The sequence below is a fragment of the Scyliorhinus canicula genome, chromosome 2 (genome assembly GCF_902713615.1).
Source record: "Scyliorhinus canicula chromosome 2, sScyCan1.1, whole genome shotgun sequence".
Classification (NCBI taxonomy): Eukaryota; Metazoa; Chordata; class Chondrichthyes; order Carcharhiniformes; family Scyliorhinidae; genus Scyliorhinus; species Scyliorhinus canicula.
The window spans coordinates 232,691,049-232,706,548 of record NC_052147.1 but is presented as its reverse complement, the minus strand read 5'-3'; the positions used below and the strand labels follow the sequence as shown (position 1 = coordinate 232,706,548).

The following is a 15,500-nucleotide window of genomic DNA, read 5'->3' as shown; positions in this document are numbered from 1 at the left end:
CCGACAAGTCGGGCTTAACGAAAATCATTAAACCCGCTTGTCGGACTTAGCGCCGGCTGACGCGTCATATGACGTCAGCCGCGCATGCGCAGGTGGGAAGACTCCACCCGCGCATGCGCGGGTGACGTCATCGCATTTTTGCGCGAAACCCGCGCATGCGCGGTCCGGGTTGCCCCTCAGCCGCCCCGCGTATTGATACTGCGGGGCGGCGGAAGGACAAATAGTGCGCGGGCATCGGGCCCGCTGCCCGCGATCGGTGGGCACCGATCGCGGGCTCATGGCACCCTTGGCACGGCCGTGGTACTGCCGTGCCAATCGGTGCCATGGTTATTTTTTTCCAGGTGGTCACGACGTTTTTACGAACGGCAGGACCAGGTGTGTTTGCCGTTCGTAAAAAGGTCGTAAAGGGCTGGGACTTCGGCCCTTCTAACAGCTGTGAATCGCTGCCGGCCGTAAAAAAACGGCGGCAGCGATTCGTGTCGGGATTTCGGCGGGGGGGGGGGAGAATAGCGGGAGGGCGTCAAAAAAGTCGGGAAGGCCCTCCCGCTATTCTCCCACCCGTCGTGGGGGGGGGAGAATTTCGCCCATTATCTTTGTTTGCCGCGTGATCTTTCGACCACGTACCTGCACCCATCACTAAGGTTGACCATTTCCACCATAATAATATTGTTTGACTTTACCTCCCCACAGCTCATCTTTTGCTGAAACCTTTATCTATGTCTTCGTTACCTCTAGACTTGACTATTCTAATGCAACCCTGGCCAGCTCCCACATTATATCTTCTGTACACATGAGGTCATTGACAGCCCTGTTGCCTGTTTCCTAACTTGCACATGCTGCTGACCTATATTAGCTCTTGTTTAAGTAACACTTTGATTTTAAAATGCACGTTTATGAATTTCTCCATGTCTTTGTCCCTCCCTATTTTTGTAATCTCCACCAGCCCACAATCAAGAAACATAGAAACTAGAAGCAGGGGGAAGCCATTCAACCCTTGAAGCCTGCTCCACCATTCATTATGATCATGGCTAATCATCAAGTTCAATATCCTGATCCCGCCTTCCCCCATACTCCTTGATCCCTTTAGCCCCAAGAGCTATATCTAATTCCTTCTTGAAATTACACAATGTTTTGGCCTCAACTACTTTTCGTAGTCGCAAGTTCAACAGATTCACCACTCCCTGGGTGAAGAAATTTCTCCTCACCTCAGTCCTACGGTTGACCCATTATCCTCAAAATATGACCCCTAGCCCTGCACTCCCCATTATCGGAAACATTCCTTCTGAATCTACCCTAACTAATCCTGTTTAAATTTTGTACGTTTCTATAAGTTCACCTCTCACTCTTCTAAACTCCAATGAATATATCTTAACTAATTTAGTCTCGCCTCATATGACAGTCCTGCTATCCTAGGAATCTACTTAGTAAACCTTTGCTGCACTCCCTCCAGTGCAAGAACATCCTTCCTCAGATAAGGACACCAAAACTCCACACAGTACTCCAGGTGTGGCCTTGTCAATGCTCTTTACAATTGCAGTAAAACATCTCTATTACTTTACTCAAGTTATCTCGCTATGAAGACCAACATACCATTTGCCTTCTTTAAGGGCAGCACGGTAGCATTGTGGATAGCACAATTGCTTCACAGCTCCAGGGGCCCAGGTTCGATTCCGGCTTGGGTCACCGTCTGTGCGGAGTCTGCATATCCTTCCCTTGTGTGCGTGGGTTTCCTCCGTGTGCTCCGGTTTCCTCCCACAGTCCAGAGATGTGCAGGTTAGGTGGGTTGGCCATAATAAATTGCCCTTAGTGTCCAAAATTGCCCTTAGTGTTGGATGGGGTTACTGGGGTATGGGGATAGGGTGGAGGTGTTGACCTCGGGTAGGGTGCTCTTTCAAAGAGCTGGTGCAGACTCGATGGGCCGAGTGGCCTCCTTCTGCACTGTAAATTCTATGATAATCTATGATTACTGCCTGCTGTACCTGCACGCTTATCTTCAGCAACTGATGCATGAGGACACCAAGGTCTCGCTATCCAACTTTCTCAATTTACACCCATTCAAATAATAATCTGCCTTCCTATTTTTGCTACCAGAGCGGATAACCTCACATTTATCCACATTATACTGCATCTGCCATGCATGTACCCACTCACTCAGCCTGTCAAAATCTCACTGAAGCATCTCTGCAGCCTCCACACAGCTCACCCTCCCACCCAACTTTGTATCATCTGCAAATTTGGAGATAATACATTCAGTTCCCTCATCCAAATTATTAATATATAATGTGAACAGTTTGGGTCCTAAAACAGATCCCTGCGGTACGCCACTAGTCACTGCCTGCCAATCAGAAAAAGACCCATTTATTCCTCATAGATATCTGAACTCCTCTAATGCTTGTCTCTTGAACGTTACCTATTTCAATTGCTCTACCATTGGTAGCCATGTCTTCAGATGCCTGGGCCTTGAACTCTGGAATACTTCCCTGAACCTCATCTCTTTACCTCTCTTTCCTCGTTTTAAGGTGCTACTTAAGACCTATCTCTTTTACCAATCATTTGGTCAGCTGGCCTGATACCTCATCATGTAGATTGGTTTAAATGCTCCTTGGGATGTTCCATGACATTAAAGATGCTATATTAATACAAAATGTCATTGTTAAATTAACAGTCTTACTGAAGTAGCGAGGAATAAACATGATACTAAAAATGAACATTTAAAATCGCCATGTGATTCCAAAAACAATTGAGAATGAATTACCTGTATCAAAAACCTTGAAAGCCTTTATGGTATTGTGTTGTGAAACACACTTGTTTAAAGTGCTACAGGTAGTTGCTTCGCCTTTGAATTTTGCAGCATGTACACATTTTTTGCACACAATTGGGCACAAGTATCCTAACTATTAATTGAACTAAGTTCAAGATGACACAGAAAATATTTGGAACAGTTGTGTTGTTAATCTACCTCATTGACTTATTCTTGTGTTCTAGGTTGCCCTGGTGGGACTCCTCTGGTTGTTAGGGCTGTACATTTCATCTTTAGCCTCCTGCATGGGAGGCCTTTATGGTGCACCCAGAATCCTTCAGTGCATTGCACAAGAAAGGGTGATACCTGCCCTTGGGTGTCTGGGCAGTGGGGTGAGTATAACCCATTGCTATGGTAAACTAAACAGCTTATGAGGACTAGAGATTCACAGAACAATATAAACAAGTATGTTATGTAGATTGCTTCACAACCATAGTGTAGAGGCTATTAAAAGGCAAAATATTGCATATCAGGCTAATGATGGGTGGCACAGTAGCACAGTGATTAGCACTGTTGCTTCCCAGTGCCAAGGACCCGGGTTCAATTCCTGGCTTGGGTCACTGTCTTTGCGGAATCTGCACATTCGCCCAGTGTCTATGTGGGTTTCCTCCGGGTGCTCCAGTTTCCTTCCACAAGTGTTGAAAGATGTGCTTGTTCGGTGAATTGGACATTATGTTGTACCACCGTGCTAAATGTGATAGACTTCGAACAGATCTAGCAACTCAAGACTGGGCATCCATGAAGCGCTGTGGGCCACCATCATCAGCAGAATTGTATTCAACCACAATCTCCAACTTCATGGCCCAGCATATCTCCCACTCTACCATTACCACCAAGCCAGGGTATCAACCCTGTTCAATGAAGAGTGCAGGAGAGCATGCCAGGAGCAACACCAGGCAAACCAAAAAATGAGGTGTCAACTTGGTGAAGCCACAACACAGTACCACTTGTGTGTTAAACAGCATAAGATGCAGTCCTGCTACATCCAGCCATGAATGGTGGTGGACCATTAAACAACTCACAGGAGGAGGAGACTCCACAAATATCCCCATCCTCAATGCTGGAGGTGCCCAGCACATATGTGCAAAAGTCAAGGCTGAGGCATTAGCAACAAACTTCAGCCAGAAGTGCTGAGTGGATGATCCATCTCGGTCTCCTCCAGAAGTCCCCAGCATCACAGATGTCAGTCTTCAGCTAATAAGATTCACTCAACGTGATATCAAGAAACTGCTGAAGGCACTGGATGCTCAAAGGCTATGGGTCCTGATAATATTCCGGCAATAGTACTAAAGATTTGTGCTCCAGAATTTTCCGCACCCCTAACTGTACCACAGTACAGCTACAACACCGGCAATGTGGAAAATTGCTCAGGTGTGTCCCGGACGGAAGAATCGGGACAAATCCAACCCAGCCAATGACCACCCTATCAGTCTACTCAGCAAATTGATGGAAGGAGTCATCAACAGTGCTATCAAGTGGCATTTACTCGGCAATAACCTGCTCACGGATGCTCAGTTTGGGTACGCCAGGGTCACTCAGCTCCTGCCCTCATTATAGCCTTGGTTCAAACATGGACAAAAGAGCTAAATGCCAGAGGTGAGGTGAGAGTGACTGCCCTTGACATCAAGGCAGCATTTGACCGAGTATGGCATCAAGGAGCCCTAGCTAAACTGGAGTCATTGGGAATCAGGGGGAAAACACTTTGACAAAGAGTCATTGGACTCGAAACGTTAGCTCTTTTCTCTCCCTACAGATGCTGCCAGACCTGCTGAGATTTTCCAACATTTTGACTTTCGTTTCAGATTCCAGCATCCGCAGTAATTTGCTTTTATCCAGGGGGGAAACACTGCTGGTTGGAGTCCTACCTGGCACAAATAAAGGTGGTTGTGGTGGTTGGAGGTCAACCATCTCAGCTCCAGGACATCACTGCAGGCGATCGTCAGGGTGGTGCCTTGGCCCAACCATCTTCACCTGCTTCATCAATGACCTTCCTTCCATCATAAGGTCAGAAGTGGGGATATTCGCTGATGACTGCACAATGTTCAGTATCTTTCATGACTCCTCAGATAATGAAGCAGTCCTTGTCCAAATGCAGCAAGACCTGAACAATATCCAGTCTTAGGCTGACAAGTGGCAAGTTACATTCGCGCCACACAAGTGTCAGGCAATGGCCAACTCCAACAAGAGAGGAACTAACCATCACCCCTTGACGTTCACTGGCATTACCATCACTGAATCCTCCACTATCAACATCATGGGGGTTACCATTGACTAGAAATTGAACTGGACTAACCAAAAGGGTCCAGAAGAGGTTCACAAGAATGATCCCTGGAATGAAGAGCTTGTCATATGAGGAACGGTTGAGGACTCTGGGTCTGTACTTGTTGGAGTTTAGAAGGATGAGGGGGGATCTTATTGAAACTTACAGGATACTGCGTCGCCTGGATAGAGTGGACGTGGAGAGAACGTTTCCACTTGTAGGAAAACTAGAAGCAGAAGACACAATCTCAGACTAAAGGGACGATCCTTTAAAACAGAGATGATGAGGAATTTCTTCAGCCAGAGGGTGGTGAATCTGTGGAATTCTTTGTCGCAGAAGGCTGTGGAGGCCAAATCACTGAGTGAATTTCAGACAGAGATAGGTAGGTTCTTGATTAATAAGGGGATCAGGGGTTATGGGGAGAAGGCAGGAGAATGGGGATGAGAAAAATTTTAGCCATGAGTGAATGGTGGAGCAGACTCACTGTGCCGAGTGGCCTAATTCTGCTCCTATGTCTTCTGGTCTTATGGTCTTACAAATACTGTGGCTACCAGAGCAGGTCAAAGGCTAGGAATCCTATGGCGAGTAACTCCCCTCCTGACTCCGCAAAGCCTGTCTACCATCTAGATAACTGGTCTGTGATGCAGAACAAGGCCAGCAGCGCGGGTTCAATTCCCGTACCAGCTTACCCGAACAGGCGCCGGAATGTGGTGACTAGGGGCTTTTCACAGTAACTTCATACTTGTGACAGTAAATTATTATTATTATTATTATTACAAGGTACAAGTCAGGAGTGTAATGGAATACTCTTCGCTTCACTTGCCTGGATGCGTGCAGCTCCAACAACACTCAAGAAGCTTGACACCATCAGGACAAAGCAGCCTGCTTGATTGCTACCCCTCACACAAACACTCACTCCCTCCACCACCAACGAACAGTGGCAGTGTGTGTACCATCTACAAGATGCACTGCAGTAACTCACCAAGGCCTTAGACAGTGCCTTCTAAACCCATGATCACTACCATCTAGAAGGACAAGAGCAGCAGATAGCTGGGAATCTCACCACCTGGAGGTTCCCCTCCAAGTCACTCACCACCCTGGCTTGAAAATACATCACTGCTCCTTCACTGTTGCTCAGTCAAAACCCTGGAATTCTCTCCGTAACAGTACATTGGGTGTACCTATATCGCAGGGACTACAGTGGTTCAAGAAGGCAGCTCACCACCATCTTCTGAAGGGCAACTAGGGATGGCAATAAATGCTGGTCTAACCAGTGGCGCCCACATCCTGTAAATCAATAAAAAAACAATCTATGCTTACCACTGAGTGCTAGAATTATATGGAAGCAGGCAGCACAGTGGCGCAGTGGATAGCACTGCTGCCTCACAGCACCGAGGTCCCAGGTTCGATCCCGGCTCTGGGTCACTGTCCGTGTGGAGTTTGCACATTTTCCCCGTGTTTGCATGGGTTTCGCCCCCACAACCCAAAGATGTGCAGGCTAGGTGGATTGGCCACTCTGAATTGCCCCTTAATTGGAAAAAATGAATTGGGTACTCTAAATTTATATTTTAAAAAAATTAAATGGAAGCTCGACTTTCACTCCTTTCGACGTTCTGATTCAATTAGTTAGCCTCCATGTCTTTCTTCATTTAGGAAAATGTCGGTCAGTAGTATTTAGCCATCTTTGTATTACGGTATTAGGACAGTATTACAGTGGCGGAAAGGATGCTAGATGGAGACTCTTATTCCGAGGTAGTATGGGCTGAGGTTAGAAACAGGAAAGGAGAGGTCACCCTGTTGGGAGTTTTCTATAGGCCACCTAATAGTTCTAGGGATGTAGAGGAAAGGATGGCGAAGATGATTCTGGAAAAGAGAGAAAGTAACAGGGTAGTTGTTATGGGAGACTTTAACTTTCCAAATATTGACTGGAAAAGATATAGTTCGAGTACATTAGATGGGTCATTCTTTGTACAATGTGTACAGGAGGGTTTCCTGACACAATATGTTGACAGGCCAACAAGAGGCGAGGCCACATTGGATTTGGTTTTGGGTAATGAACCAGGCCAGGTGTTAGATCTGGAGGTAGGTGAGCACTTTGGAAACAGTGACCACAATTCGGTGACCTTTACGTTAGTGATGGAAAGGGATAAGTATACCCCGCAGGGCAAGAGTTATAGCTGGGGGAAGGGCAATTATGATGCCATTAGACATGACTTAGGATGTGTAGGTTGGAGAAGTAGGCTGCAAGGGTTGGGCACACTGGATATGTGGAGCTTGTTCAAGGAACAGCTATTGCGAGTATTTGATAAGTACGTACCAGTCAGGCAGGGAGGAAGGGGTAGAGCGAGGGAACCGTGGTTTACCAAAGAAGTAGAATCTCTTGTTAAGAGGAAGAAAGAGGCCTATGCGAAGATGAGACGTGAAGTTTCAGTTGGGGCGCTTGATAGTTACAAGGAAGCGAGGAGGAATCTAAAGAGAGAGCTAAGACGAGGAAGGAGGGGACATGAGAAGTCTTTGGCAGGTAGGATCAAGGAAAACCCAAAAGCTTTCTATAGGTATGTCAGGAATAAAAGAATGACTAGGGTAAGAGTAGGGCCAGTCAAGGACAGTGGTGGGAAGTTGTGTGTGGAGGCTGAGGAGATAAGCGAGATACTAAATGAATACTTTTCGTCAGTATTCACTCAGGAAAAAGATAATGTTGTGGAGGAGAATGTTGAGACCGAGGCTATTAGAATAGATGGCATTGAGGTGCGTAGGGAAGAAGTTTTGGCAATTCTGGACAAGGTGAAAATAGATAAGTCCCCGGGGCCTGATGGGATTTATCCTAGGATTCTCTGGGAAGCCAGGGAAGAAATTGCTGAGCCTTTGGCTTTGATTTTTATGTCATCATTGGCTACAGAAATAGTGCCAGAGGACTGGAGGGTAGCAAATGTGGTCCCTTTGTTCAAGAAGGGAAGTAGAGATAACCCCGGTAACTATAGGCCGGTGAGCCTCACGTCTGTTGTGGGTAAAGTCTTGGAGAGGATTATAAGAGATACGATTTACAATCATCTAGATAGGAATAATATGATTAGGGATAGTCAGCATGGTTTTGTGAAGGGTAGGTCATGCCTCATAAACCTTATCGAGTTCTTTGAGAAGGTGACTGAACAGGTGGACGAAGGTAGAGCAGTTGATGTGGTGTATATGGATTTCAGTAAAGCGTTTGATAAGGTTCCCCACGGTCGGCTATTGCAGAAAATATGGAGGCTGGGGATTGAGGGTGATTTAGAGATGTGGATCAGAAATTGGCTAGTTGAAAGAAGACAGAGGGTGGTGGTTGATGGGAAATGTTCAGAATGGAGTTCAGTTACGAGTGGCGCACCACAAGGATCTGTTCTGGGGCCGTTGCTGTTTGTCATTTTTATAAATGACCTAGAGGAGGCACAGAAGGTTGGGTGAGTAAATTTGCAGACGACACTAAAGTCGGTGGAGTTGTAGACAGTGTGGAAGGATGTTGCAGGTTACAGAGGGACATAGATAAGCTGCAGAGCTGGGCTGAGAGGTGGCAAATGGAGTTAATGTAGAGAAGTGTGAGGTGATTCACTTTGGAAAGAAAAACAGGAATGCGGAATATTTGGCTAATGGTAAAATTCTTGGCAGTGTGGATGAGCAGAGGGATCTCGGTGTCCATGTACATAGATCCCTGAAAGTTGCTACCCAGGTTGATAGGGTTGTGAAGAAGACCTATGGTGTGTTGGCCTTTATTGGTAGAGGGATTGAGTTCCGGAGCCATGAGGCCATGTTGCAGCTGTACAAAACTCTGGTACGGCCGCATTTGGAGTATTGCGTACAGTTCTGGTCGCCTCATTATTGGAAGGACGTGGAAGCTTTGGAATGGGTGCAGAGGAGATTTACCAGGATGTTGCCTGGCATGGAGGGAAAATCTTATGAGGAAAGGCTGATGGACTTGAGGTTGTTCTCGTTAGAGAGAAGAAGGTTAAGAGGTGACTTAATAGAGGCATACAAAATGATCAGAGGGTTAGATAGGGTGGACAGTGAGAGCTTTCTCCCGCGGATGGAGGTGGCTAGCACAAGGGGACATAGCCTTAAATTGAGGGGTAATAGATATAGGACAGATGTCAGAGGTAGGTTTTTTACGCAGAGTGGTGAGGCCGTGGAATGCCCTACCTGCAACAGTAGTGAACTCGCCAACATTGAGGGCATTTAAAAGTTTATTGGATAAGCATATGGATGACAATGGCATAGTGTAGGTTAGATTGCCTTTAGTTTTTGACTTCTCATGTCGGTGCAACATCGTGGGCCGAAGGGCCTGTACTGCGCTGTATCGTTCTATGTTCTATGTTTTGTCTTCTGTTTTACATATAAAGCACATATACTAATGCAGTTTGTAATGTTTTTCTGTGATGTTTGGTCTATGAAAGCTCACCACTCTAGTATCATAACACTCCCAGTATTGTCCCTATGTGCATAATGAAATAATAGTTTTGACTCGATCACCCTGCTCAGTATTCACCCTGCCCTACTTCAAGCATTCAAAAAATTAAGTAATACTTGGCTTAAATATACTTTTCGCCAATCTAAATGCTTTCCTGGCTGACTGCCTATCACATATAAATTGGTACTCCATAATCATTCCTGGCCTTCTAGCAGACTTGGGAAGGCTGGAAAGAACGGCAAAAAAAAACACTTTATAGCTATTTTGAAATGTCAGCTGCAGTAATATTATTATTTCTGATCATTGGTTGGCTTTAAATGGTGAGCTTAGTGAAAATAGATGCAGCAAACCAATTATCCCTCTCCTGAATGCTATGCAAAATTTCTAATTATTATAAAATTGATAAAATGGAGAGAGATATGAACATACGATAACAAGTAGAATAAATGATTGAGGAAAGTAGCCCTCTCTATGAGCCATCCCATGCACATTATAGTATAAGGTTTGTTTAAGTTTAATGATTTCCATTCAGTGCAAAATGAGGAACGCAATCTGTCAAGAGACTAAAAACTCCATATCGCCTCTGATTTTTACGTGGTGTTCATGCAAACGCCAATTTTAATTCTGTAGTGATATAGTGTGTATGTCGGTGGCACTATGGCACAATCTAGAATATTAGTGTTGCCTGTCTGTTTCGTAGTGGTTTTCACCCATACGCATCATAACATAGAATCCATCAAAAACGTGAAGGTCTGTCCTTAATCATTCTTAAGAAAACTTAGCTGTGTGCACTACATTTCTACACATGAGCTTCTGAGACGTCAGTGAAGATAGTTTGTTTGCTCAGTACTGAAGCATGCATGCTCTATTCCCTTAGAGTCATATCCCATTTAACAGAGAGCTTGGTTGTCAGGCAGCAAGGGGCAGGTTGGACAGCTCAGTTGGCTGGACAGCTGGTTTGTGATGAAAAACGAGACCGATAGTGTGGGTTCAATTCCCGGCTGAGGTTATTCAAGACGGCCCCACATTCTCAAGATTGTCCCTTGTTTGAGGTGTGATGATCCTCAGTTAAATCAAAAGGGAAGGGAGCCCATGGCCATAAGGGACTATGGCGAGTTTACTTTATTGACTTGCTGATGGCACATAACTAGTTCAAACTGCACAGCTTACAATACAGAAGCTTTCTACCACTTGTTCGACCTAGACAATTCTAACCCGAAGGGTAATCTCTGGCAGGATTATGTCAAGCCAAATAGGAAGAATCGTTGCTCTGATTGATAGAGCTGCCTTTCTGCCAATGGGCAAGACTAGCTGGTCAATAGTTCCTAGGTGCAATGCAACCTGCCTGGCCTGAGTATTGGATTACTAAGACTGCCACAGAAGGCTAACTTGATGTTTCAGGTTATAGTCAACCTAGAGATATGCTAGAAAATACCTTGTACCAAGCTGCATTTAAAAAATAAGTTGAGTTAGGGGAGTGAGGGGAAGGGAAAATAATGCATATGTCCACATCTTTTTATACAGTACTGGTCGAATGATATCCTATTAAACAAACCCCTTAAAGCTATATTTAGTCTTAACTTAATAAATTAAATGAAAATCGCTTATTGTCACAAGTAGGCTTCAAATGAAGTTACTGTGAAAAGCCCCTAGTTGCCACATTCCGGCGCCTGTTCGGGGAGGCTGGTCCGGGAGCCATTGTGGCACGCCATCAGTGATTGACTAGTATTTAATGAAGGTTTATTTTAAAAATACTAAGCCATCATTTTTAAATTTTCTTTGTCTCAGAAAGAGTTGTGCTAAATAGAACAGAATTATTTTTCTAAATTTGGATTACCCAATTATTTTTTCCAATTAAGGGGCAATTTAGTGTGGCCAATCCACCTCCTCTGCACATTTTTGGGTTGTGGGTGCGAAACCCACGCAGATATGGGGAGATTGTGCAAACTCCACACGGACAGTGACCCAGAGTCGGGATCGAACCTGGGACCTCAGTGCTGTGAGGCAGCTGTGCTAACCAGTTTGCCACCGTGCTGCCCGAGAACAGAATTTTTTAACGTATAATTGACATCAAAAGATCTATTTTTAAAAAAAATATTGGCCGGAATTCTCCGACCCCCCGCAGGGTCGGGGAATCGCCCGGGCCCGGCGTAAATCCCGCCCCCCCGTGGCCGGAATTCTCCGCCACCCGGGAATCGGCGGGGGTGGGATTCACGCCCTGCCAGTTGACGGGCCCCCCGCTGCGCCACCTCTGTGCCGGCGGGAGCAGGCAGCGCGAGCAGGCCCCGGGGTCCTGGGGGCACCACGGGTGGGTGCCCCCCACGGTGGCCTGGCCTGCGATCGGGGCCCACCGATCGTCGGGTGGGCCTGTGCCGTGGGGGGACTCTTTTTCTTCTGCTGCTGCTACGGCCTCCACCATGGCGGAGGCGGAAGAGACCCCCTCCACCGTGCATGCGCCGGTGGTGACGTCAGCGGCTGCTGACGCTCCGGCGCATGCGCGGACTCACGCCGGCCGGCGAAGGCCTTTTGGCCAGCCAGGCGGCGTGGCGCCAAAGGCTGTTGGCGCCAGTCGGCGGACCGGGAGCCACTCTGGCGCGGGCCTAGCCCCTAAAGGTGCGGAGAATTCTGCACCTTTGAGGAGGCCCGACGGCGGAGTGGTTGGCGCCACTCCGCTACGCTGGGACCTCCCGCCCCGCCGGGTAGGGGAGAATTTTGCCCATTTATTTTCCTTTTTCACATTTTAATTCAAATTTACATTCACCAACAAACAATCAACGGTAACAATCCCCTGGCCAAGAATTCCTTCCTTCCACCAAACCCCAAACAACCCTCAACATTTTAAATGCAAACATCAAAGAAAAGGATTCAGGAATCAACCATCCACCCCATACATAGTCATCAACAACATACGCAGTCCAACCCCTCCCCGCCAACCCCCTCCGGCCCCCCCCAAATGTTCGATGTCAGCCAATTCTTGAAAGTGCATAATGTATAAAGCCCATGAATTGTAGAACTCATCCATCCTTCCTCACAACTCAAACTTCACCTTCTCAAGTGTTAAAAACTCCAACAGATCCCCCCGCCACACCAGGGCACAGGGTGGAGAGACCTCCACCCCAACAAGATCCGAACTCTGAGTATTTCCCCAAAAGATCTATTTTTAATATTATGGAGCGAGTGTTCTATGATGAATATCAAATTCAGAATATTGAATAATTTGGATTTGTCACTCAACGACAGGTTAATTATTAAATATCAGAGTTTCTCATCAACCTCAATGGTGCAGACTTCCAACAACCATGAAAGCAATAAAAGGATCAGAACCCTATTATGTCAAAACAATATGGTCATAAAGATAAGCCACATTGAGCAAATTCAAATTAATGTTCGCTTTCAAGATGACAACTGGTGTACTGTAGTACAGTGTTCTTCAAACTTTTTTTCCGGGGACCTATTTTTACCAACCGGCCAACCTTCGGGACCCAACCCGGCTGACCTTTACGACCCACGCCAGCCGACCTGAGCGACCCACGCCGGCCGACCTGAGAGACCCACCATTTTCTATTACCTTGTTTGCTGCTGATAAAAATGGAGGAAATGGTTTTGGGTCCCTTTGGCCTTCGTACACACTCCTCCAACGGAACCTGTTGGATGAAGGTGAAGCCTTCCAGTGTCAGGGAGTTTGGAATCTCCATCTGTCCAAAGTTCTGCATTTTTTTCCATAAAATTTTATTAAATAAAACCCTCCCCGAACTTGTTAAAAAAAAATAAAATGAATAAAATAAATGAAAAAAATAAAAATTAAATAAATAAAATAAATGAATAAAACCCCCCCCCGGAACTTGTAAAACAAAAAGCCGTACTGTTTAAAAAAAATAGCAGCTGCACTGCGCATGCGTGCTCGATCATCGGCGCGCTGATCGTGCACGCATGTGCAATGCGGGCAATTTTTTTTTACATGTTCGCGCCCATTTTAAAGGCTGCTTGCAGCCGGCGTTATTAAAAGCTGCGCGGAGATTTGCGCGATCGGGAGCACCGCGAAGGGCGGCTCCGCGGCCTTCCCGACACCCGCCCGTGACCCAACCGCGGGTCCCGCCCTCAAGTTTGAAGAACACTGCTGTAGTATATAAACTACTAGGCACGTTTAAAATACTATCAGGCATGATTAACTGGTTTTACAAATAGATTTTAAACTAATACAGCCTGAGAAATGTTGTGGTGCCTGGGAATGCACTACTTTTTGTCATTTTAATTTGAATAACGAAAAACAACTTTTAAAACAATACATTGTGTAGATTGCTCCCAAAGCATTTCTAAGCGTGGTCTCCAGCAGGAAATAAGGTGTGATTGCCGCTAGGTGTTTGGACACGATCTAGGTCACAGTCCACCCACAGTTCAAATTTTTTTTGGAGGAGGGTGCGAGTTTTTCGGCGGCACTGAGAGGTGGGGTGGGGGGGGCGGTTCCTATACACACTGGAAGCCCGGCTTCACAGAGATCGTGGCGCAATCTCAAAGTGTCAGTAAAGGCACCCCCCTCTGCTCCCCGCCTCCCCTAACATTGCCAGTCGGGGCTTCAGTACTGCCCCCCCACCACCAATCCCCCTCACTGGCATTAAACCCCTCCACACCCTACCACTTCCCACTGACATCAGCCCTCACACCCCGCTCCCAATCACCGGTACTAGTGGCCTCACTCCTTGTGAGTAACACCCAGTTATGGGGTTGCCAAATGGCCCCCTTCATGCCCCTTCCTTTCACACCCAAGTCTTCACACCCTGCCCATTCATTCCGAGACCCTTTCAGGCCCTGTCCTTTTACTCAGCCCCATTCAGGTCGCACCCCAATTCAGGAACCCCCCACCCCTTCAGGCGAGGGCATGCACCAGATTACTATTGTTGCATCAGGCCAATAGCATAATGATAATAATGATCTTTATTGCTTACATTAAAACTGCAATGGAGTTACTGTGAAAATCCTTGAGTCGCCACATTCTGGCATCTTTTGAGTAAACTGAGGGAGAATTTAGATTGTCCAAATGACCGAACAGCATTGTTCGGGTCTTATGGGAGGAAACTGGAGCACCCAGAGGAAACCCACGCACACACGGGGAGAACGTGCAGATTCCGCACAGACAATGCTGGGTGAAAGCAGAACTAGGGGGAATAACCTCAAAATAAGGGGAAGTAGATTTAGGACTGAGTTGAGGAGGAACTTCTTCACCCAATGGGTTGTGAATCTATGGAATTCCCTGCCCAGTGAAGCAGTTGAGGCTCCTTCATTAAATGTTTTTAAGATAAAGATAGATAGTTTTTTGAAGAATAACGGGATTAAGGGTTACGGTGTTCGGGCCAGAAAGTGGAGCTGAGTCCACAAAAGATCAGCCAGGATCTCATTGAATGGCGGAGCAGGCTCGAGGGTCCAGATGGCCTACTCCTGCTCCTAGTTCTTATGCTCTCATGACAGTGACCCAAGCCGGGAATCGAACCTGGGACCCTGGAGCTGAGAAGCAACAGTGCTAACCTCTGTGTTACCATGCTGCACACTTCTGGGGCGAGAAACAGGATTAACGGGGGCAATGTTTATAAAGATCAATGATTGACATCTCATGAACCACATCAAAGAGAGTTAAGCCTTTTGCTGGTTTCACAGCTGGGTGTATGTGGAATCTGTCAATCACAGGCCAATAAAATCAATATCATGCAGAAATGGATGAATGGCTTGCAGATTGCAGCTCTGAGGGGGTTTAAAGTACGCTGACTGGTTATCTCTTTACAGGAATTTACAGCTGCTGCTTCCTCTGCCTGAGCCAGCAGGTGTATTGCCCAGGGGAGTTTTAAAGCAGTGCTTATTTTTCAATGGCTCTTTCTGGACTGCTTTCTAGCTTCCAGACAGGGATCTCTTCTGGGGGCTGTGGTGGGGGGTCTCTTTAATTAAGGGGTCTCTGATGGGGGTCACTTTAATTTGGGGGTCACTCTTGAGGTCTCTTCAATTAGGCTGTCTCT

At 46.5% G+C, this 15,500-nt stretch overlaps 1 protein-coding gene across 2 annotated transcripts in view; it reads left to right on the top strand.

The window, feature by feature from the left end:
* Positions 1 to 15,500, top strand: part of slc12a8 (solute carrier family 12 member 8) — a 247,400-nt gene that overhangs the window by 189,320 nt on the left and 42,580 nt on the right. For both annotated transcript variants that reach the window (XM_038789779.1, XM_038789780.1), the window contains exon 9: positions 2,986 to 3,132. In XM_038789779.1, the coding sequence (XP_038645707.1) occupies positions 2,986 to 3,132 (147 nt within the window). The remainder of the gene's footprint in view (positions 1 to 2,985; positions 3,133 to 15,500) is intronic.